At 44.6% G+C, this 23,408-nt stretch overlaps 1 protein-coding gene across 1 annotated transcript in view; it reads left to right on the forward strand.

Annotated features, from left to right (window-relative positions):
- Positions 1-1,183: 1,183 nt before the first annotated feature.
- Positions 1,184-23,408, forward strand: part of LOC133362843 (uncharacterized) — a 40,768-nt gene continuing 18,543 nt past the window's right edge. Inside the window, exons 1-5 of the mRNA XM_061581784.1 lie at positions 1,184-1,498; positions 7,169-7,320; positions 14,937-14,996; positions 20,107-20,233; positions 21,936-22,025. Of these exons, the coding sequence (XP_061437768.1) occupies positions 7,251-7,320; positions 14,937-14,996; positions 20,107-20,233; positions 21,936-22,025 (347 nt within the window). The 5' untranslated portion in view covers positions 1,184-1,498; positions 7,169-7,250. The remainder of the gene's footprint in view (positions 1,499-7,168; positions 7,321-14,936; positions 14,997-20,106; positions 20,234-21,935; positions 22,026-23,408) is intronic.

Raw genomic sequence — 23,408 nt, forward strand, 5'->3', positions numbered from 1 at the left:
CTCTGTGACCTGCTCATGCACCTAGCCTGGCACAGCAGTCAACCCACGACACCTGCTGGGTCTGTCACGTGACCTTCTCATGCACCTAGCCTGGCACAGCAGTCAACCCACGGCACCTGCTGGGTCTGTCACGTGACCTGCTCGTGCACCTAGCCTGGCACAGCAGTCAACCCACGGCACCTGCTGGGTCTGTGAGAATCGAAGCTGCGTTGATAATATCGATTCTGTGAGAATCGATGAGTCGTCGATTCTGTGAGAATCGATGAGCCGTCGATTCTGTGAGAATCGAAGATGCGTTGATAATAGCGATTCTGTGAGAATCGATGAGTCGTCGATTCTGTGAGAATCGATGAGCCGTCGATTCTGTGAGAATCGAAGCTGCGTTGATAATAGCGATTCTGTGAGAATCGATGAGTCGTCGATTCTGTGAGAATCGATGAGCCGTCGATTCTGTGAGAATCGAAGCTGCGTTGATAATATCGATTCTGTGAGAATCGATGAGTCGTCGATTCTGTGAGAATCGATGAGCCGTCGATTCTGTGAGAATCGAAGCTGCGTTGATAATAGCGATTCTGTGAGAATCGATGAGTCGTCGATTCTGTGAGAATCGATGAGCCGTCGATTCTGTGAGAATCGAAGATGCGTTGATAATAGCGATTCTGTGAGAATCGATGAGTCGTCGATTCTGTGAGAATCGATGAGCCGTCGATTCTGTGAGAATCGAAGATGCGTTGATAATAGCGATTCTGTGAGAATCGATGAGTCGTCGATTCTGTGAGAATCGATGAGCCGTCGATTCTGTGAGAATCGAAGCTGCGTTGATAATATCGATTCTGTGAGAATCGATGAGTCGTCGATTCTGTGAGAATCGATGAGCCGTCGATTCTGTGAGAATCGAAGCTGCGTTGATAATAGCGATTCTGTGAGAATCGATGAGTCGTCGATTCTGTGAGAATCGATGAGCCGTCGATTCTGTGAGAATCGAAGCTGCGTTGATAATATCGATTCTGTGAGAATCGACGCGGCGGCTGCGTGAGGGGAGCGAGTTTACGACAACAACTACAACTACAACTACTACAACAACTACAACTACAACAACTACAACTACTACAACAACTACAACTACAACAACTACAACTACAACAACAACAACTACTACAACTACTACAACAACTACAACTACAACAACTACAACTACTACAACTACTACAACAACTACAACAACTACAACTACTACAACAACTACAACTACTACAACAACTACTACAACAACTACAACTACAACAACTACAACAACTACAACTACTACAACAACTACAACTACAACAACTACAACTACAACAACTACAACTACTACAACTACTACAACAACTACAACTACAACAACTACAACTACTACAACTACTACAACAACTACAACTACTACAACTACTACAACAACTACAACTACTACAACTACAACAACTACAACTACTACAACAACTACAACAACAACTATGTATCTCTCTGTGTCTGTATCTCTCTGTGTCTCTCTGTGTCTGTATCTCTGTGTCTCTCTGTGTCTCTCTGTGTCTGTCTCTCTCTGTGTCTGTATCTCTCTGTCTCTCTGTGTCTCTCTGTGTCTCTCTGTGTCTGTTTATCTCTCTGTGTCTGTATCTCTCTGTGTCTCTGTGTCTCTCTCTGTGTCTGTTTCTCTCTCTGTGTCTGTATCTCTCTGTGTCTCTGTGTCTCTCTGTGTCTGTATCTCTGTGTCTCTCTGTGTCTGTTTCTCTCTCTGTGTCTCTGTGTCTCTCTGTGTCTGTTTCTCTCTCTGTGTCTGTATCTCTCTGTGTCTCTCTGTGTCTCTCTGTGTCTGTTTCTCTCTCTGTGTCTGTATCTCTCTGTGTCTCTGTGTCTCTCTGTGTCTGTATCTCTCTCTGTGTCTGTATCTCTCTGTGTCTCTGTGTCTCTCTGTGTCTGTTTCTCTCTCTGTGTCTGTATCTCTCTGTGTCTCTGTGTCTCTCTGTGTCTGTATCTCTCTCTGTGTCTGTATCTCTCTGTCTCTCTGTGTCTCTCTGTGTCTGTATCTCTGTGTCTCTCTGTGTCTGTATCTCTCTGTCTCTCTGTGTCTCTCTGTGTCTGTATCTCTGTGTCTCTCTGTGTCTGTCTCTCTCTCTCTCTCTGTATCTCTCTGTCTCTCTGTGTCTCTCTGTGTCTGTATCTCTCTGTCTCTCTGTGTCTCTCTGTCTCTCTGTGTCTCTCTGTGTCTGTCTCTCTCTGTGTCTGTATCTCTCTGTCTCTCTGTGTCTGTATCTCTCTGTGTCTCTCTGTGTCTGTCTCTCTCTGTGTCTGTATCTCTTTGTCTCTCTGTGTCTCTCTGTGTCTGTCTCTCTCTCTCTGTGTCTGTATCGCTCTCTGTGTCTGTATCTCTCTGTCTCTCTGTGTCTCTCTGTGTCTGTATCTCTCTGTCTCTCTGTGTCTCTCTGTGTCTGTATCTCTGTGTCTCTCTGTGTCTCTCTGTGTCTGCATCTCTCTGTCTCTATGTGTCTCTCTGCGTCTCTGTGTCTCTCTGTGTCTGTCTCTCTGTGTCTCTCTGTGTCTCTCTGTGTCTGTGTCTCTCTCTCTGTGTCTGTCTCTCTCTGTCTCTCTGTGTCTCTCTGTGTCTGTCTCTCTGTGTCTGTGTCTCTCTCTCTGTGTCTGTATCTCTCTGTCTCTCTGTGTCTCTCTGTGTCTGTCTCTCTCTCTGTGTCTGTATCGCTCTCTGTGTCTGTATCTCTCTGTCTCTCTGTGTCTCTCTGTGTCTGTATCTCTCTGTCTCTCTGTGTCTCTCTGTGTCTGTGTCTCTGTGTCTCTCTGTGTCTCTCTGTGTCTGTGTCTCTCTGTCTCTCTGTGTCTCTCTGTGTCTCTGTGTCTCTCTGTGTCTGTCTCTCTGTGTCTCTCTGTGTCTCTCTGTGTCTGTATCTCTCTCTGTGTCTGTGTCTCTCTGTCTCTCTGTGTCTCTCTGTGTCTGTCTCTCTCTGTCTCTCTGTGTCTCTCTGTGTCTGTATCTCTCTGTCTCTCTGTGTCTCTCTGTGTCTGTATCTCTCTGTGTCTCTGTGTCTCTCTGTGTCTGTATCTCTCTGTCTCTCTGTGTCTCTCTGTGTCTGTCTCTCTCTCTGTGTCTGTATCTCTCTGTCTCTCTGTGTCTCTCTGTGTCTGTATCTCTCTGTCTCTCTGTGTCTCTCTGTGTCTATCTCTCTCTGTGTCTGTATCTCTCTCTGTGTCTGTATCTCTCTGTCTCTCTGTCTCTCTGTGTCTCTCTGTGTCTGTATCTCTCTGTGTCTGTATCTCTCTGTCTCCTCTGTGTCTCTCTGTGTCTGTCTCTCTCTGTGTCTGTATCTCTCTGTCTCTCTGTGTCTCTCTGTGTCTGTCTCTCTCTCTGTGTCTGTATCTCTCTGTCTCTCTGTGTCTCTCTGTGTCTGTCTCTCTCTCTGTGTCTGTATCTCTGTCTCTCTGTGTCTCTCTGTGTCTGTATCTCTCTGTGTCTGTATCTCTCTGTGTCTCTGTGTCTCTCTGTCTCTCTGTGTCTCTCTGTGTCTGTCTCTCTCTGTGTCTGTATCTCTCTCTGTGTCTGTATCTCTCTGTCTCTCTGTCTCTCTGTGTCTCTCTGTGTCTGTATCTCTCTGTCTCTCTGTGTCTCTCTGTGTGTGTATCTCTCTGTCTCGCTGTGTCTCTCTGTGTCTGTATCTCTCTGTCTCTCTGTGTCTCTCTGTGTCTGTATCTCTCTGTCTCTCTGTGTCTCTCTGTGTCTGTCTCTCTCTGTGTCTGTATCTCTCTGTGTCTGTATCTCTCTGTCTCTCTGTGTCTCTCTGTGTCTGTATCTCTCTGTCTCTCTGTGTCTCTCTGTGTGTGTATCTCTCTGTCTCTCTGTGTCTCTCTGTGTTCTGTATCTCTCTGTCTCTCTGTGTCTCTCTGTGTCTGTCTCTCTCTGTGTCTGTATCTCTCTGTCTCTCTGTGTCTCTCTGTGTCTGTCTCTCTCTGTGTCTGTATCTCTCTGTCTCTCTGTGTCTCTCTGTGTGTGTATCTCTCTGTCTCTCTGTGTCTCTCTGTGTCTGTATCTCTCTGTCTCTCTGTGTCTCTCTGTGTCTGTATCTCTCTGTGTCTCTGTGTCTCTCTGTCTGTATCTCTCTGTGTCTGTATCTCTCTGTGTCTCTCTGTGTCTGTATCTCTCTGTCTCTCTGTGTCTCTCTGTGTCTGTATCTCTCTGTCTCTCTGTGTCTGTATCTCTCTGTCTCTCTGTGTCTGTATCTCTCTGTCTCTCTGTGTCTGTATCTCTCTGTCTCTCTGTGTCTCTCTCTGTGTCTGTTTCTCTCTGTGTCTGTATCTCTCTGTCTCTCTGTGTCTGTATCTCTCTGTCTCTCTGTGTCTCTCTGTGTCTGTATCTCTCTGTCTCTCTGTGTCTCTCTGTGTGTGTATCTCTCTGTCTCTCTGTGTCTCTCTGTGTCTGTATCTCTCTGTCTCTCTGTGTCTCTCTGTGTCTGTCTCTCTCTGTGTCTGTATCTCTCTGTCTCTCTGTGTCTCTCTGTGTCTGTCTCTCTCTGTGTCTGTATCTCTCTGTCTCTCTGTGTCTCTCTGTGTGTGTATCTCTCTGTCTCTCTGTGTCTCTCTGTGTCTGTATCTCTCTGTCTCTCTGTGTCTCTCTGTGTCTGTCTCTCTCTGTGTCTGTATCTCCGTGTCTTTCTGTGTCTCTCTGTGTCTGTATCTCTCTGTCTCTCTGTGTCTCTCTGTGTCTGTATCTCTCTGTGTCTCTGTGTCTCTCTGTCTGTATCTCTCTGTGTCTGTATCTCTCTGTGTCTCTCTGTGTCTGTATCTCTCTGTCTCTCTGTGTCTCTCTGTGTCTGTATCTCTCTGTCTCTCTGTGTCTGTATCTGTGTCTGTATCTCTCTGTCTCTCTGTGTCTGTATCTCTCTCTATCTGTATCTCTCTGTGTCTCTCTGTGTCTGTATCTCTCTGTCTCTCTGTGTCTCTCTGTGTCTGTATCTCTCTGTGTCTCTGTGTCTCTCTGTGTCTGTATCTCTCTGTGTCTCTGTGTCTCTCTGTCTGTATCTCTCTGTGTCTGTATCTCTCTGTGTCTCTCTGTGTCTGTATCTCTCTGTCTCTCTGTGTCTCTCTGTGTCTGTATCTCTCTGTCTCTCTGTGTCTGTATCTCTCTGTCTCTCTGTGTCTGTATCTCTCTGTCTCTCTGTGTCTGTATCTCTCTCTATCTGTATCTCTCTGTGTCTCTCTGTGTCTGTATCTCTCTGTCTCTCTGTGTCTGTATCTCTCTGTCTCTCTGTGTCTGTATCTCTCTGTCTCTCTGTGTCTGTATCTCTCTGTCTCTCTGTGTCTGTATCTCTCTGTCTCTCTGTGTCTCTCTCTGTGTCTGTTTCTCTCTGTGTCTGTATCTCTCTGTCTCTCTGTGTCTGTATCTCTCTGTCTCTCTGTGTCTCTCTCTGTGTCTGTTTCTCTCTGTGTCTGTATCTCTGTGTCTCTCTGAGTCTCTCTGTGTCTGTATCTCTGTGTCTCTCTGAGTCTCTCTGTGTCTGTATATCTCTGTCTCTCTGTGTCTCTCTGTGTCTGTATCTCTCTGTCTCTCTGTGTCTCTCTGTGTCTGTATCTCTCTGTCTCTCTGTGTCTCTCTGTGTCTCTCTGTGTCTGTATCTCTCTGTGTCTGTATCTCTCTGTCTCTCTGTGTGTCTGTGTCTCTCTGTGTCTATCTCTCTCTGTGTCTGTATCTCTCTGTCTCTCTGTCTGTCTCTGTCTCTCTGTGTCTCTCTGTGTCTGTATCTCTCTGTCTCTCTGTGTCTGTATCTCTCTGTGTCTGTATCTCTCTGTCTCTCTGTGTCTCTCTGTGTCTGTATCTCTTCTCTCTGTGTCTCTCTGTGTCTGTATCTCTCTGTCTCTCTGTGTCTCTCTGTGTCTGTATCTCTCTGTCTCTCTGTGTCTCTGTGTCTCTCTGTGTCTCTCTGTGTCTCTGTATCTCTCTGTGTCTGTATCTCTCTGTCTCTCTGTGTGTCTGTGTCTCTCTGTGTCTCTCTGTGTCTATCTCTCTCTGTGTCTGTATCTCTCTGTCTCTCTGTCTGTCTCTGTCTCTCTGTGTCTCTCTGTGTCTGTATCTCTCTGTCTCTCTGTGTCTGTATCTCTCTGTGTCTCTGTGTCTCTCTGTGTCTGTATCTCTCTGTCTCTCTGTCTGTCTCTGTCTCTCTGTGTCTCTCTGTGTCTGTATCTCTCTGTCTCTCTGTGTCTGTGTCTCTCTGTCTCTCTGTGTCTCTCTGTGTCTGTATCTCTCTGTCTCTCTGTATCTCTCTGTGTCTGTCTCTCTGTGTCTCTCTGTGTCTCTCTGTGTCTGTATCTCTCTCTCTGTATCTCTCTGTCTCTCTGTCTCTCTGTGTCTCTCTGTGTCTGTCTCTCTCTGTCTCTCTGTCTCTCTGTGTCTGTATCTCTCTGTCTCTCTGTGTCTCTCTGTGTCTGTATCTCTCTCTCTGTATCTCTCTGTCTCTCTGTCTCTCTGTGTCTCTCTCTGTCTCTCTCTGTCTCTCTGTCTCTCTGTGTCTCAGTATGTCTGTCTTTCTGTGTCTCTCTGTGTCTGTATCTCTCTGTCTCTCTGTGTCTCTCTGTGTCTGTATCTCTCTCTCTGTATCTCTCTGTCTCTCTGTCTCTCTGTGTCTCTCTGTGTCTGTCTCTCTCTGTCTCTCTGTCTCTCTGTGTCTCTCTGTCTCTCTGTGTCTCTCTGTGTCTGTATCTCTCTGTCTCTCTCTGTCTCTCTCTCTCTCTCTCTGTATCTCTCTGTCTCTCTGTGTCTGTATCTCTCTCTGTCTCTCTGTCTCTCTGTGTCTGTATCTCTCTGTCTCTCTGTGTCTCTCTGTGTCTGTATCTCTCTGTGTCTCTCTGTGTCTGTATCTCTCTGTGTCTCTCTGTGTCTGTCTCTCTGTGTCTGTATCTCTCTGTCTCTCTGTGTCTCTCTGTGTCTGTATCTCTCTGTCTCTCTCTGTCTCTCTGTGTCTCTCTGTGTCTGTGTCTCTCTGTCTCTCTGTGTATATCTCCCCATCTCCATCACCATGCCTTTTTACCATTTTATTACTTCCCTTCTACGTGACGACTTTACCGAAAGAACCAAGAAGAATATGTGTTGACGGTCGTTTTCTCCTCCTTCCTTCCTTCCTCCTCGTAGAACCAGAAACATTTGCTGCGTCGACTGCCTCCGCCGTGCCGGAGCTTTTGTCGGCGGTGCCGCGGGCTTTGCCGACGCAGACATGAGCTCGGCGTTGAACGCCGATGAAGTCCGGGTCATGTCGGAGTTGCTGGCACACGGACTTCTCCGAGGTGACCTTTTCTGACTCCAACTTGTAGCAAGCACGTTGCCTACGGCTCGACCATTGGTTTTGTTACCCTTCTATCTGGCAACAAAACTGACACCTTTTTTACGAGGAGTCATGTTTGCGTAGACCGCAATACCTGCGGTCATAATGCAAACAAAAGAACACAACTCTGATAATGTATGCACTGTCCTTGAAGTTGATTGGTCCACACCCGAGACAGCTTTTGTTAGAGCCTAGTCTCATATGGGTTGGACCAGATGACGCCAAAAGGCGCACAACTCAAGGACAATGCACCATCAGAGTATGAGAGCTCGGGGCAAGCATCTACACTATGGGGACCTCATTTGCCAGTAAAAAATATGATAATTGGTTCTTTACCCTTCTATCTGGCAACAAAACTGACACCTTTTTGCAAGGAGTCATGTTTGCGTAGACCGCAATACCTGCAGTCATAATGCAAACAAAAGAACACAACTCTGATAATGTATGCACTGTCCTTGAAGTTGATTGGTCCACACCCGAGACAGCTTTCCTTAGAGCCTAGTCTCATATGGGTTGGACCAGATGACGCCAAAAGGCGCACAACTCAAGGACAATGCACCATCAGAGTATGAGAGCTCGGGGCAAGCATCTACACTATGGGGACCTCATTTGCCAGTAAAAATATGATAATTGTTTTTTTACCCTTCTATCTGGCAACAAAACTGACACCTTTTTTACAAGGAGTCATGTTTGCGTAGACAGCAATAGCTGCGGTCATAATGCAAACAAAAGAACACAACTCTGATAATGTATGCACTGTCCTTGAAGTTGATTGGTCCACACCCGAGACAGCTTTCCTTAGAGCCTAGTCTCATATGGGTTGAACCAGATGACGCCAAAAGGCGCACAACTCAAGGACAATGCACCATCAGAGTATGAGAGCTCGGGGCAAGCATCTACACTATGGGGACCTCATTTGCCAGTAAAAATATGATAATTGGTTTTTTACCCTTCTATCTGGCAACAAAACTGACACCTTTTTGCAAGGAGTCATGTTTGCGTAGACCGCAATACCTGCAGTCATAATACAAACAAAAGAACACAACTCTGATAATGTGCACTGTCCTTGAAGTTGATTGGTCCACACCCGAGACAGCTTTCCTTAGAGCCTAGTCTCACATGGTCCTTGAAGTTGATTGGTCCACACCCGAGACAGCTTTCCTTAGAGCCTAGTCTCACATGGTCCTTGAAGTTGATTGGTCCACACCCGAGACAGCTTTCCTTAGAGCCTAGTCTCACATGGTCCTTGAAGTTGATTGGTCCACACCCGAGACAGCTTTCCTTAGAGCCTAGTCTCACATGGTCCTTGAAGTTGATTGGTCCACACCCGAGACAGCTTTCCTTCGAGCCTAGTCTCATATGGGTTGGACCAGATGACGCCAAAAGGCGCACAACTCAAGGACAATGCACCATCAGAGTATGAGAGCTCGGGGCAAGCATCTACACTATGGGGACCTCATTTGCCAGTAAAAATATGATAATTGGTTTTTTACCCTTCTATCTGGCAACAAAACTGACACCTTTTTGCAAGGAGTCATGTTTGCGTAGACCGCAATACCTGCAGTCATAATACAAACAAAAGAACACAACTCTGATAATGTGCACTGTCCTTGAAGTTGATTGGTCCACACCCGAGACAGCTTTCCTTAGAGCCTAGTCTCACATGGTCCTTGAAGTTGATTGGTCCACACCCGAGACAGCTTTCCTTAGAGCCTAGTCTCACATGGTCCTTGAAGTTGATTGGTCCACACCCGAGACAGCTTTCCTTAGAGCCTAGTCTCACATGGTCCTTGAAGTTGATTGGTCCACACCCGAGACAGCTTTCCTTAGAGCCTAGTCTCACATGGTCCTTGAAGTTGATTGGTCCACACCCGAGACAGCTTTCCTTAGAGCCTAGTCTCACATGGTCCTTGAAGTTGATTGGTCCACACCCGAGACAGCTTTCCTTAGAGCCTAGTCTCACATGGTCCTTGAAGTTGATTGGTCCACACCCGAGACAGCTTTCCTTCGAGCCTAGTCTCATATGGGTTGGACCAGATGACGCCAAAAGGCGCACAACTCAAGGACAATGCACCATCAGAGTATGAGAGCTCGGGGCAAGCATCTACACTATGGGGACCTCATTTGCCAGTAAAAATATGATAATTGGTTTTTTACCCTTCTATCTGGCAACAAAACTGACACCTTTTTGCAAGGAGTCATGTTTGCGTAGACCGCAATACCTGCAGTCATAATACAAACAAAAGAACACAACTCTGATAATGTGCACTGTCCTTGAAGTTGATTGGTCCACACCCGAGACAGCTTTCCTTAGAGCCTAGTCTCACATGGTCCTTGAAGTTGATTGGTCCACACCCGAGACAGCTTTCCTTAGAGCCTAGTCTCACATGGTCCTTGAAGTTGATTGGTCCACACCCGAGACAGCTTTCCTTAGAGCCTAGTCTCACATGGTCCTTGAAGTTGATTGGTCCACACCCGAGACAGCTTTCCTTAGAGCCTAGTCTCACATGGTCCTTGAAGTTGATTGGTCCACACCCGAGACAGCTTTCCTTAGAGCCTAGTCTCATATGGGTTGGACCAGATGACGCCAAAAGGCGCACAACTCAAGGACAATGCACCATCAGAGTATGAGAGCTCGGGGCAAGCATCTACACTATGGGGACCTCATTTGCCAGTAAAAATATGATAATTGTTTTTTACCCTTCTATCTGGCAACAAAACTGACACCTTTTTTACAAGGAGTCCATGTTTGCGTAGACCGCAATACCTGCAGTCATAATACAAACAAAAGAACACAACTCTGATAATGTGCACTGTCCTTGAAGTTGATTGGTCCACACCCGAGACAGCTTTCCTTAGAGCCTAGTCTCACATGGTCCTTGAAGTTGATTGGTCCACACCCGAGACAGCTTTCCTTAGAGCCTAGTCTCACATGGTCCTTGAAGTTGATTGGTCCACACCCGAGACAGCTTTCCTTAGAGCCTAGTCTCACATGGTCCTTGAAGTTGATTGGTCCACACCCGAGACAGCTTTCCTTAGAGCCTAGTCTCACATGGTCCTTGAAGTTGATTGGTCCACACCCGAGACAGCTTTCCTTAGAGCCTAGTCTCACATGGTCCTTGAAGTTGATTGGTCCACACCCGAGACAGCTTTCCTTAGAGCCTAGTCTCACATGGTCCTTGAAGTTGATTGGTCCACACCCGAGACAGCTTTCCTTAGAGCCTAGTCTCACATGGTCCTTGAAGTTGATTGGTCCACACCCGAGACAGCTTTCCTTAGAGCCTAGTCTCACATGGTCCTTGAAGTTGATTGGTCCACACCCGAGACAGCTTTCCTTAGAGCCTAGTCTCACATGGTCCTTGAAGTTGATTGGTCCACACCCGAGACAGCTTTCCTTAGAGCCTAGTCTCACATGGTCCTTGAAGTTGATTGGTCCACACCCGAGACAGCTTTCCTTAGAGCCTAGTCTCACATGGTCCTTGAAGTTGATTGGTCCACACCCGAGACAGCTTTCCTTAGAGCCTAGTCTCACATGGTCCTTGAAGTTGATTGGTCCACACCCGAGACAGCTTTCCTTAGAGCCTAGTCTCACATGGTCCTTGAAGTTGATTGGTCCACACCCGAGACAGCTTTCCTTAGAGCCTAGTCTCACATGGTCCTTGAAGTTGATTGGTCCACACCCGAGACAGCTTTCCTTAGAGCCTAGTCTCACATGGTCCTTGAAGTTGATTGGTCCACACCCGAGACAGCTTTCCTTAGAGCCTAGTCTCACATGGTCCTTGAAGTTGATTGGTCCACACCCGAGACAGCTTTCCTTAGAGCCTAGTCTCACATGGTCCTTGAAGTTGATTGGTCCACACCCGAGACAGCTTTCCTTAGAGCCTAGTCTCACATGGTCCTTGAAGTTGATTGGTCCACACCCGAGACAGCTTTCCTTAGAGCCTAGTCTCACATGGTCCTTGAAGTTGATTGGTCCACACCCGAGACAGCTTTCCTTAGAGCCTAGTCTCACATGGTCCTTGAAGTTGATTGGTCCACACCCGAGACAGCTTTCCTTAGAGCCTAGTCTCACATGGTCCTTGAAGTTGATTGGTCCACACCCGAGACAGCTTTCCTTAGAGCCTAGTCTCACATGGTCCTTGAAGTTGATTGGTCCACACCCGAGACAGCTTTCCTTAGAGCCTAGTCTCACATGGTCCTTGAAGTTGATTGGTCCACACCCGAGACAGCTTTCCTTAGAGCCTAGTCTCACATGGTCCTTGAAGTTGATTGGTCCACACCCGAGACAGCTTTCCTTAGAGCCTAGTCTCACATGGTCCTTGAAGTTGATTGGTCCACACCCGAGACAGCTTTCCTTAGAGCCCTAGTCTCACATGGTCCTTGAAGTTGATTGGTCCACACCCGAGACAGCTTTCCTTAGAGCCTAGTCTCACATGGTCCTTGAAGTTGATTGGTCCACACCCGAGACAGCTTTCCTTAGAGCCTAGTCTCACATGGTCCTTGAAGTTGATTGGTCCACACCCGAGACAGCTTTCCTTAGAGCCTAGTCTCACATGGTCCTTGAAGTTGATTGGTCCACACCCGAGACAGCTTTCCTTAGAGCCTAGTCTCACATGGTCCTTGAAATTGATTGGTCCACACCCGAGACAGCTTTCCTTAGAGCCCAGTCTCACATGGGTTGGACCAGATGACTCGGGTGTGGACCAATCAACTTCAAGGACAGTGCATACATTATCAGAGTTGTGTTCTTTTGTTTGTATTATGACTGCAGGTATTGTAGTCTATGCAAACATGACTCCTTGCAAAAAGGTGTCAGTTTTGTTGCCAGATAGAAGGGTTCAAAACCAATTATCATATTTTTACTGGCAAATGAGGTCCCCATAGTACGGCTCGACCGCTCGACACGTCCCTCTACAGCGCTCACTCGCCTCGGAGGAAACCGAACGCAGTTCGCACATTGCCGGCTCACCAGACGCGATGCTTAAGCATACCCAACGATTTTGATTGAAAGCTTCTTTCGTGACTGCTGCAGGGATTCATCTTCTTGGTTCTTTCGGTAAGTCGTCACGTAGAAGGGAAGTAATAAAATAATGAAAATAAAACATAATAAAATAATAATAAAATAATAAAATAATAAAGATAGAACATAATAAAATAATATAATAAAATAAAATAATAAAATATTAAAATAATAAAAATAAAACATAATAAAATAATATAAAAAAATAAAAAATAATATAATAAAATAATAAAATAATAAAGATAAAACATAATCACATAATAAAAATGAAACGTAATTAAATTTCGATTTAAAGCTTTCGTGACTGCAGGGATTCATCTTCTTGGTTCTTTCGGTAAAGTCACCACATAGAAGGGAAGTAATAAAATAATAAAAATAAAACATTATAATTTTTTATGTTTTATTTTTATAAAACATAAAAAAATAATATAATAAAATAATAAAATAAAATAATAAAATAATAAAGATATAACATTATCAAATAATAAAAATGAAACGTAATTAAATTTCGATTTAAAGCTTCTTTCGTGACTGCAGCAGGGATTCATCTTCTTGGTTCGTTCGGTAAAGTCGTCACGTAGAAGGGAAGTAATAAAAGAATAAAAATAAAACATTATAATTTTTTATGTTTTATTTTTATAAAACATAATCATTTATTATGTTTTATTTTATTTTTATAATTAATTTATTATGTTTCATTTTTATAAAACAGAATAATTTATTATTATGTTTTATTTTTATAATATATAATAAATAATAAAAATAAAACATAATATTTTATTATGTTTTATTTTCATTATTTCATTACTTCCCTTCTACATGATGACTTTACCGAAAGAACCAAGAAGATATACCCAACGATGCCTCCAAGTGCCTGGCTTTGCGATGATAAACCTCTTGCAGCCGTGGCCAAGCGTTCCAGCCGGGTTCGTACGCACTCGGCCGTACCGGATCGATCCATCTTGCCCCTCTGTACAGCCCCCTCTGAGCCTCGCTCAAATCTACCCGCGAAAATAACTAATCTCTGCTTCCACAGTGCACGTTCTGCGTGCAATGCTCGCGGACTCGTGCGTTCGTGTGTCACTCCGCTGCTGGATGAGGGCCTGCCCGTGCCGAAAGGGTTGCTGGCGTTGTTTGACTGCGCTACACCATGTCGATCCGCGCGGGTTGGTGCCAGTGAGGAGCATAGCTTAGGGCAGCGGCCGGGAACCTATGGCTCGCGAGCCATATGTGGCTCTTGCGGTGATGGCATATGGCTCCCAGACAATTTTGAGTTGAAAAAATAAGTAAAAATCAGTTTGGAACTGATTTTAAAATACTTGTGATATTTGCTTAATAATACTGTGTCGTTTTAAAGTGAACAGAAATTAGTTTTGAAGTTAAATTTCACGGGTCACGCCTGCACGAAGCTCAGCCTCACCACGTACGAACCAGACTACAAGGCCATCAGCAAAACCATATAGCACCAAGTCGCATTAAAAGTGATACATATTTAATTTATTACACGTTAAAATTACACTATATGGCTCTCAATGAAATATATTTAGAAATATTTGGCTTTTATGGCTCTCCCAGTCGGTTCCCGACCCCTGGCTTACGGCGAGAGCATAGAAGTACGATGCAACACGTAGATGCTCTGGCTACACTGACGTCTGTCAAATGGCAATTTAAAAACTGGACATCGGAACGATAAAAACTCACGTCGGCGCAATGATTTAAAGTTCAGTCTCCAAATCTTATGATCCGCTCTGTCTCTCTTTGCGTCTATTCATGTGCGACGGCGAAAGGTCATTACCTCAAATGCCACCCAATTATATATTTGTCCTTGTAAGGCCACTGTTTTTGACGATTACTATATTTTGCCACTGCTAAAGGAGTTGTCTCATAGTGTAAATGCTTCACCCCGAACTCTCAATACTCTGACAGTGCGCTGTCTTTGAGTTGTGCGCCTTTTGGCATCATCTGGTCCAACTCCATGTGAGACTAGGCTCTGAGAAAAGCTGTCTCGGGTGTGGACCAATCAACTTCAAGGACAGTGCATATCATCATCATTATCAGAGTTTCTTTTTTGTTTGCATTTTGAGTGCTTGTGTTGTGGTTATTGCAAACATGATGCCTTGTATAAACGTTTCGATTTAAAGCTTTCGTGACTGCAGGGATTCATCTTCTTGGTTCTTTCGGTAAAGTCGTCACGTAGAAGGGAAGTAATAAAATAATAATTATTTTATTATGTTCTATTTTTATTATTTTATTACTTCCCTTCTACGTGACTTTACCGAAAGAACCAAGAAGATGTATAAAGGTGTCAGTTGTTGTACCAGTTGAAAGGGTAAAAATCTACCACTCTATCCCATACACAAGCGCGCCAGAAGGCAACAGTCCACCCTTTGCTGTGACGCTTTTAGCAACATTTGTCTGATCCATCGAGCTTCGCCCCGCAGCGCTGGATCAGGGGCGTGCGTGCACCGCCGCCACCGCCCGTGACTGCTGCCCACAAACACAGCTATCCACAAAGCGCGTGTTTCACGTGCTGAATGACATCTTCGTTTTTTCTACAGATCACCATCGAAGCGTGAAACTGATCATGCTGTTCGATGCGGAAACAGAGAAGGCTAAAAGTGAGTTGTGGTTTTCGTTCGAGCGACACTTCCGGTGTTATAGCGCAAATAGACACTCGCGCTCCACGTTTCTCGCGCCCGATAGCGATGGGGCGGCAGCTTTTAGTCGGAGCCTCGTGAAAGCGGTGAATCCGACTAAATGGGATTCGCGTCGACAATTTGTATTTTTTTATCTGCATGAAGGCCAGTCGGCCCAAAAAATGTCCACATCTTCATTTTTCACAATAAGAGGTTTTTACTTCTAGATTTGAAGCTTTCGTGACTGCAAGGATTCATATTCTTAGGTTTTTTCGGTAAAGTCACCATGTAGGTAAAACATTAAAATTAATAAAAATAAAATAAAATAAAATCACAACGTTTCGGAGGCAACACAAGTCTCCGTCTTCAGGTGGGACCGTCACAGCCGGATTAGCTGCATCAACTGATGCAGCTAATCTGGCTTGATGCACTTGATGCAGCTAATCCGGCTGTGACGGTCCCACCTGATGACGGAGACTTGTGTTGCCTCCGAAACGTCGTGATTTTTATTTTATTTTTATTAATTTTGATGTTTTACCTACACGGTGACTTTACCGAAAAAACCTAAGAATAAGAGGTTTTTACTGGTAGGAACCTCCTGGTTACACCAGCCCACAGGGGATTATTGTGTCCGTCCGTCTGTCGTGCATCCAAAAATGGGAGGGGTGGGGCTGGGTGGGGAGGGGAGGGTGGGGCTGGGTGGGGAGGGTGGGTCTGGGTGGGGGGTAGGAGTAGTGGGGGGCTGGGTTGGCCACTGAACGGCACGGAGGGTTCGTCTGGCCTTAGCTTGTGGAGGGAGAGGGTCTTTGCTTTCCTATAAAACTGGTAGGAACCTCCTGGTTACACCAGCCCACAGGGGATTGTTGTGTCCGTCCGTCTGTCGTGCATCCAAAAATGGGAGGGGTGGGGCTGGGTGGAGAGGGGACAGTGGGGAGGGGCTGGGTGGGGTGGGGAGGGTGGGGAGGGGCTGGGTGGGGAGGGGAGGGTGGGGAGGGGCTGGGTGGGGAGGGGAGGGTGGGGAGGGTGAGGCTGGGTGGGGGGTGGGAGGAGCTGGGTGGGGAGGGTGGGGCTGGGTGGAGAGGGGACAGTGGGGAGGGGCTGGGTGGGGAAGGGCTGGGTGGGGAGGGGCTGGGTGGGGAGGGCAGGGTGGGGAGGGGCTGGGTGGGGAGGGTGGGGCTGGGTGGAGAGGGGACAGTGGGGAGGGGCTGGGTGGGGAGAGGAGGGTGGGGAGGGGCTGGGTGGGGAGGGTGGGGCTGGGTAGGGGGTGGGGCTGGGTGGGGAGGGGCTGGTCACCCCGTGGTGCCCTTATAAAACTCAACGTTTCACCTACTCATGCCGGCTTGTGCCCGCCCTCACAGTCGGCCAGATTTGCGGAATACCCCACGCCGCCGTTGACCCTGCAGGCCATTGACCGAGCAACCCGACGTTCCTACCAGCTCCCTCCGCAGGAATGTGTTTGTTGGGTTAGATCGCGTAAATATAAATGTGTCGTTAACCCCGCCACCGCCTGACACGGCCAATGAGTAAGGTTTGTCACGTAAACGAGACGAGTACAGCACACGATCAACTCACAATGTGTACAATTCCGGTACGACGTTTCGCTAGCGATCACAGCATTATCAGGCGCCTAAAGTTGTGTTCACGCGACAAACCGTACTCATTGGCCGTGACGGGTGGTGGCGGGTTTAACGACACGTTCGTTTTTACGCGATTTAACCCACAAAAACCTCTATTGCGGATGATGATATCGGTCGCGAAAGCGTACGTGTTGATCTTCCTTTTCCTCTTAGTGGGCGGCATTAAAACCCCCGTTAGTGTTTTCTAGTTCATCTTTGTTCGTTTACTTAATTCGTCGTGAAACGCATTCAAGAAAAATTAACTCACAGCGTCCTAAAGCCTACAGCTAGGCCTAAAGCCTAAAACTAGGCCTCAAACTCTCCATTCGTATCGGACCCCCGCGTGTGTGCAAGGGAGTTAATGTTTAACAATGTTACATTCCCTGATGCTTTTAAATAGAAACATTTAAATTTAAAGCTTTTACATAAATAATAAAAACATTTAAATTAAAAATTAACTCACGGCGGCCTAAAGCCTACAGCTAGGCCTAAAGCCTAGAACTAGGCCTGAAACTCTCCCTTCGTATCGTCCGATTAGGTGTAGCAACATCGCCCCCTACTGCAAACACTTGGCAGGACCCTACAAAAACCTTGAGACTCAGTGAGGCTTTCCTGGCTAAACAAGTGTAACAATACATTATGTTTATATTCTTTGGTTATTCGTTCCTAACAGCCCACCCCGCAGGGTCCTGTTTAATCTTTGTTCGTTTACTTAATTCGTCGTGAAACGCATTCAAGAAAATCAGGAGTCTGCTGTGAGTGATGGCTCTCCTCCACGTGACGTGTTGACACATGAGCAGAGTTCACGTGAAGTGTCGTGGTGCCCAGCGGTCACGTAAGGGAAGAATCCAATTGGCATAGCTTCAACATCGCGATCAGAATAACCAGAACTAAGGTTTCATATTCTTAGGTTTTTTCCGGTAAAGTCACCGTGTAGGTAAAACATTAAAATTAATAAAAGTAAAATAAAATAAAATCACGACGTTTCGGAGGCAACACAAGCTTCCGTCTTCAGGTGGAACCGTCACAGCCACGACAGCCGTATCAAGTAAATGAGAGATCGCAAGAGCTACCACTCCGTTTATATAATGGTTGGAGAGGGGGGAAGGGCCAGGTACAGCACACTTTTTAAATCCTTTATATTAAGTTCACTTGCTTGCTTGCGCGCTTACGACCGTGAAAATTTTTCGGTCATTTTTAACCCACTTCCCGTGATCCAATCGAGCTGACATTTTGCACACAGACTCGTTGTGCGTGACAATTAATGTTCGTGAAAAAAAATTCCAAAATGTTACACTGTTTAGGGAAAACAAATTAAATATTTAATTACCAATTGCTTAATACTGGCAGACAATCATCTGACCCATAGGTGGCAGCCATCTCAAGCCAGAGGACGAGAGGACTCTAGCCGCCACGCATATCAAGGATTTAGAGAGAAAAACTTTGTTTTTACGGGTTATACTTATTATTCATATGGTAAGGTGAGGCTTAAGAGGGTGAGCCTTTGTTGTGGTTGGTGACAATTAAACACGGTGACCATGGTACACCTGTAATAGTTGTCTGTCAAATTATAAATAAGATTGGTCAAATAAGTGTAGTTAAATCTTTAACTACACTTAAGAACTGAGGTTGCATCGTCTCCCCTTGCAACTTGTTACACGTGGCACACAACGGGAAGGGGCGCGGAATCAAGGCTCTGATGTGCAGCAAGAGAGCGATACAAACATTGGAAAGATGTTATCAACCACGCAAAAAAGACTTAATTACACTTTTTTGGACCATCTTATCTGACAGGCACTATTTTACGTTTCCATTCATTGGCTACCACATTCTGATGAGCCCCCCTCTCCTCCCCCCCTTCAACTTGCTTATAAGGGATTATATCTTGAATCATTGCCTCACTTGATGCAGCTAATCCGGCTGTGACGGTCCCACCTGATGATGGAGACTTGTGTTGCCTCCGAAACGTCGTGATTTTTTGTTTTATTTTATTTTAATTAATTTTGATGTTTTACCTACACGGTGACTTTACCGAAAACGCCTAAGAATATGAATCCTTGCAGTCACGAAAGCTTCAAATCTAATTCAATTAATCCTTATTAGGGGAAAATGATGTCAAAGGAATGGAGAATATTCATATTCTTAGGTTTTTTCGGTAAAGTCACCGTGTAGGTAAAACATTAAAATTAATAAAAGTAAAATAAAATAAACTTTTTATTATTATGGTAAGGTGTGGTTTGAGACTATTCATAGTCTTACCATAATTATAAAAAGTGGTATTCTTAGGTGTTTTCGGTAAAGTCACGCAGGTAAAACATCAAAATTAATAAAATAAAATAAAGATCACGACGTTTCGGAGGCAACACAAGTCTCCGTTAGCAGGTGGGACAGTCGGAGACTTGTGTTGCCTCCGAAACGTCGTGATCTTTATTTTATTTTATTATTTTCATTAATTTTGATGTTTTACCTACACGGTGACTTTACCGAAACAACCTAAGAATATGATTCCTTGCAGTCACGAAAGCTTCAAATCTAGAATAAAAAGTGTGCCATTCCTGCCCCTTCCCCCCCCTCAACCATTATATAAACGGAGTGGTAGCTCTTGCAATCTCTCATTTACTTGATACGGCTGTCGTGGCTGTGACGGTTCCACCTGAAGACGGAAGCTTGTGTTGCCTCCGAAACGTCGTGATTTTTATTTTATTTTTTATTAATTTTACTTTCATTTTTTACCTACGTGACTTTACCGAAAGAACCAAGAAGATGAATCCTTGCAGTCACGAAAGTTTCAAATCTAGAATCAATTTGGATTATTCACGGCAGCTGCAACAACAATAACAACAACACTAACAACAGTAACAACAACAATAACATGCCCAACGCGACATCTTGATAAAACCTCACCTTACCATATGAATAACAAGTGTGCTGTACTTGGCCATTACCGCCTCTCCAACCATTATATAAACGCAGTGGTAGCTCTTGTAATCTCTCATTTACTTGATACGGCTGTCGTGGCTGTGACGGTTCCACCTGAAGACGGAAGCTTGTGTTGCCTCCGAAACGTCGTGATCTTTATTTTATTTTATTTTCATTAATTTTGATGTTTTACCTACACGGTGACTTTACCGAAAACACCTAAGAATATGAATCCTTGCAGTCACGAAAGCTTCAAATCTAGAAGGAATGGAGAAGCAGGAGAGCAAATGGTGATGAGAGATGAGGATGGGGAGGAAGGGGCTGCATGAGGGCATCGATGCTGCACGGAGGGGCGAGAGGCTCGGTGAATTGACGCTGACTGATGATGGTGTTATGGCGTTGAACTAAATGCCTCGAGAAACGGGAGGACACGGCTCTGTAAAAGTGATATTTTGTTCGGAATTCAATTAATCCTTATTTAAAGGATCACTGACAATCATTAATCCTGCGTTGTGCGAAGTTCGTGGTTGTGTTCGTTGCGATATTCATCGTTGCAGTATATGCAGAAGATTTAAAGGAGACGCGGAAAAAAATCGACGATATTACTTTGAAGAACACGGAACTTTCTGAGCAGACAACGCGGCTAGAGACTACTTTTGAGGTTAACAAGACCGTCATTGAAAGGTAAGAGCATCAAACACAGAGGACATGTCTTCTTGGTTCTTTCGGTAAAGTCACCACGTAGAAGGGAAGTAATAAAATAATAAAAATAAAACATAATAAAATAATTATCACGACGTTTCGGCCACAACGCAAGCGGCCGTCTTCAGGTGAAGAATGAGACACTGCCAAGCTTGGAGCTTATATATGAGCTGGGTTCATTGCTTCTACATACTAGTAACATTCCCTCCCTTTGTTAATGCTACCCCCTGTCCCCTCGCTTTGATGCTGCTGATCCTGCGTAATGCACGGGCATAATATGACTTTGAAACCCCCCCACCCACCTCCTACGCATTTCCCATGAATATGCTAAACTCCTCTTGATGTGCACATTCTTTTGTCAAGGCGCTCTTTTTCCACCTCCAACCCAGCTTATATATAAGCTCCAAGCTTGGCAGTGTCTCATTCTTCACCTGAGGACGGCTGCTTGCGTTGTGGCCGAAACGTCGTGAGAATTATTTTATTATGTTTTATTTTTATTATTTTATTACTTCCCTTCTACGTGATTTCACCGAAAGAACCAAGAAGATGAATCCCTGCAGTCACGAAAGCTTTAAATCGAAACAGAGGACATGGCCAAACAAATCAAGTTGCCGCGTTAAGAACGTGGCCAATTGATTTTGTTTCATCTTCTTGGTTCTTTCGGTAAAATCACGTAGAATGGAAATAATAAAATAATAAAAATAAACCAATAAAATAATTCTCACGACGTTTCGGCCACAACGCAAGCAGCCGTCCTCAGGTGAAGAACAGGTCTGTCGAGGAGACAGTCTGATTTTGTTGTTCAACGCAACTGGTTTGTTGAAGAGCAAAATCAACGAGCGCATTTTTTCTCCCACGTAACAACTCGGTTTGTTTGACCGTACAGGCTTGTACATCACTCTAGATTTGAAGCTTTCGTGACTGCAAGGATTCATATTCTTAGGTTTTTTCGGTAAAGTCACCGTGTAGGTAAAACATTAAAATTTATAAAATAAAATAAAAATCACGACGTTTCGGAGGCAACACCAGCTTCCGTCTTCAGGTGGAACCGTCACAGCCACGACAGCCGTATCAAGCAAATGAGAGATTGCAAGAGCTACCACTCCGTATATATAATTTTAATGTTTTACCTACGTGACTTTACCGAAAAAACCTAAGAGTATGAATCCTTGCAGTTACGAAAGCTTCAAACCCTGAATGATTAACAACATTTCAGCTGGCCGCTAAGTGTCAGTCTTTCGGTAAAGTCACCATGTAGGTAAAAAATGAAATGAAAATTAATGAAAAAAGAAAAAATCACGACGTTTCGGAGGCAACACAAGTCTCCGTCTTCAGGAGGTACCGTCACAGCCACGACAGCCGCATCAAGTAAATGAGAGATTGCAAGAGCTACCACTCCGTTTATATAATGGTTGGAGAGGCGGTAAGGGCCAAGTACGGCACACTTTTTATTCATACGGTAAGGTGAGGCTTAAGAGGGTGAGCCTTTGTTATGGAGAGGTACGGTTTGTGACTAAGCCTGTGACAATATCACATTGACATGACTCCTCTACGCGAGTCGATGCAGAACAAACGAATCACGATATCGGTTGTGGAAGCCTACAAAATCGTCGCCGCTACGATTCGCGTGCGATGTCACTCGAGCGCACGACCCTGGATTTTGAGCCCGTTGTTATTCTCACAGATTGAATGCGGCGCAGAATATTCTCATTAAACACACGTTGGACAGACGCAAGCAACTGGAAGCCGCCAAGCAACACCTTGCAGACGAATCGTGAGTCTTTTTCTGCAATATTTTGCTGTCTTTTCTTGGATTTTCTGTTTGCACTTAGTCACATATAGTCACTTTAAGATGTTTTTAGTTCATGTTTTTTGTTTGTTGCGGTTGCACCCGATTCAAGAGCCCAATGGCTCACAGGGCTCTATACCTAATACATGAACTTGTTGTATACACTACACTACACTATACACTACACTATACACTACACTATACACTACTACACACTATACACTACACTATACACTACACTATACACTACTACACACTATACACTACACTATACACTACACTACACTATACACTACACTATACACTACACTACACACTACTACACACTATACACTACACTATACACTACACTATACACTACTACACACTATACACTACACTATACACTACACTATACACTACACTACACACTATACACTACACTATACACTACACTATACACTACACTATACACTACTACACACTATACACTACACTATACACTACACTATACACTACACTACACACTACACTATACACTACTACACACTATACACTACACTATACACTACTACACACTATACACTACTACACACTATACACTACACTATACACTACTACACACTATACACTACACTATACACTACACTATACACTACACTATACACTACACTATACACTACACTACTATACACTATACACTACTATACACTATACACTACACTACTATACACTACACTATACACTACACTATACACTACACTACTATACACTACACTATACACTACACTATACACTACACTACTATACACTACACTATACACTACACTATACACTACACTACTATACACTACACTATACACTACACTATACACTACACTACTATAACTACACTATACACTACACTATACACTACACTATACACTACACTACTATACACTACACTACTATACAATACAATACACTACTATACAATACACTATCCACTACACTACTATAGACTACACTACTATTCACTACACATTCCACTACACTACTATACACTACACTACTATACACTACACTACTATTCACTACACATACACTACACTATACACTACACTACACACTATACTATACACTACACACTACACTATACACTACACTACTATTCACTACACATACACTACACTATACACTACACTATACACTACACTATACACTACACATACACTACACTATACACTACACACTAGTGCTGTACCAGTGACGAATTGGCCACGTTGTTTACGTGACAACCCTCACGAGTTGGCTGTGTCGGGTGGTGGCGAGTTTTAACGACACATTTATACATTCACGCGATCTCACCCCCCCCCCAAAAAACCTCCATTGTGGAGCACTGACATCACA

Source organism: Lethenteron reissneri, unplaced genomic scaffold (assembly GCF_015708825.2).
Source record: "Lethenteron reissneri isolate LAM-NWPU_2019-01 unplaced genomic scaffold, ASM1570882v1 scaffold_1630, whole genome shotgun sequence".
NCBI classification, from domain to species: domain Eukaryota; kingdom Metazoa; phylum Chordata; class Hyperoartia; order Petromyzontiformes; family Petromyzontidae; genus Lethenteron; species Lethenteron reissneri.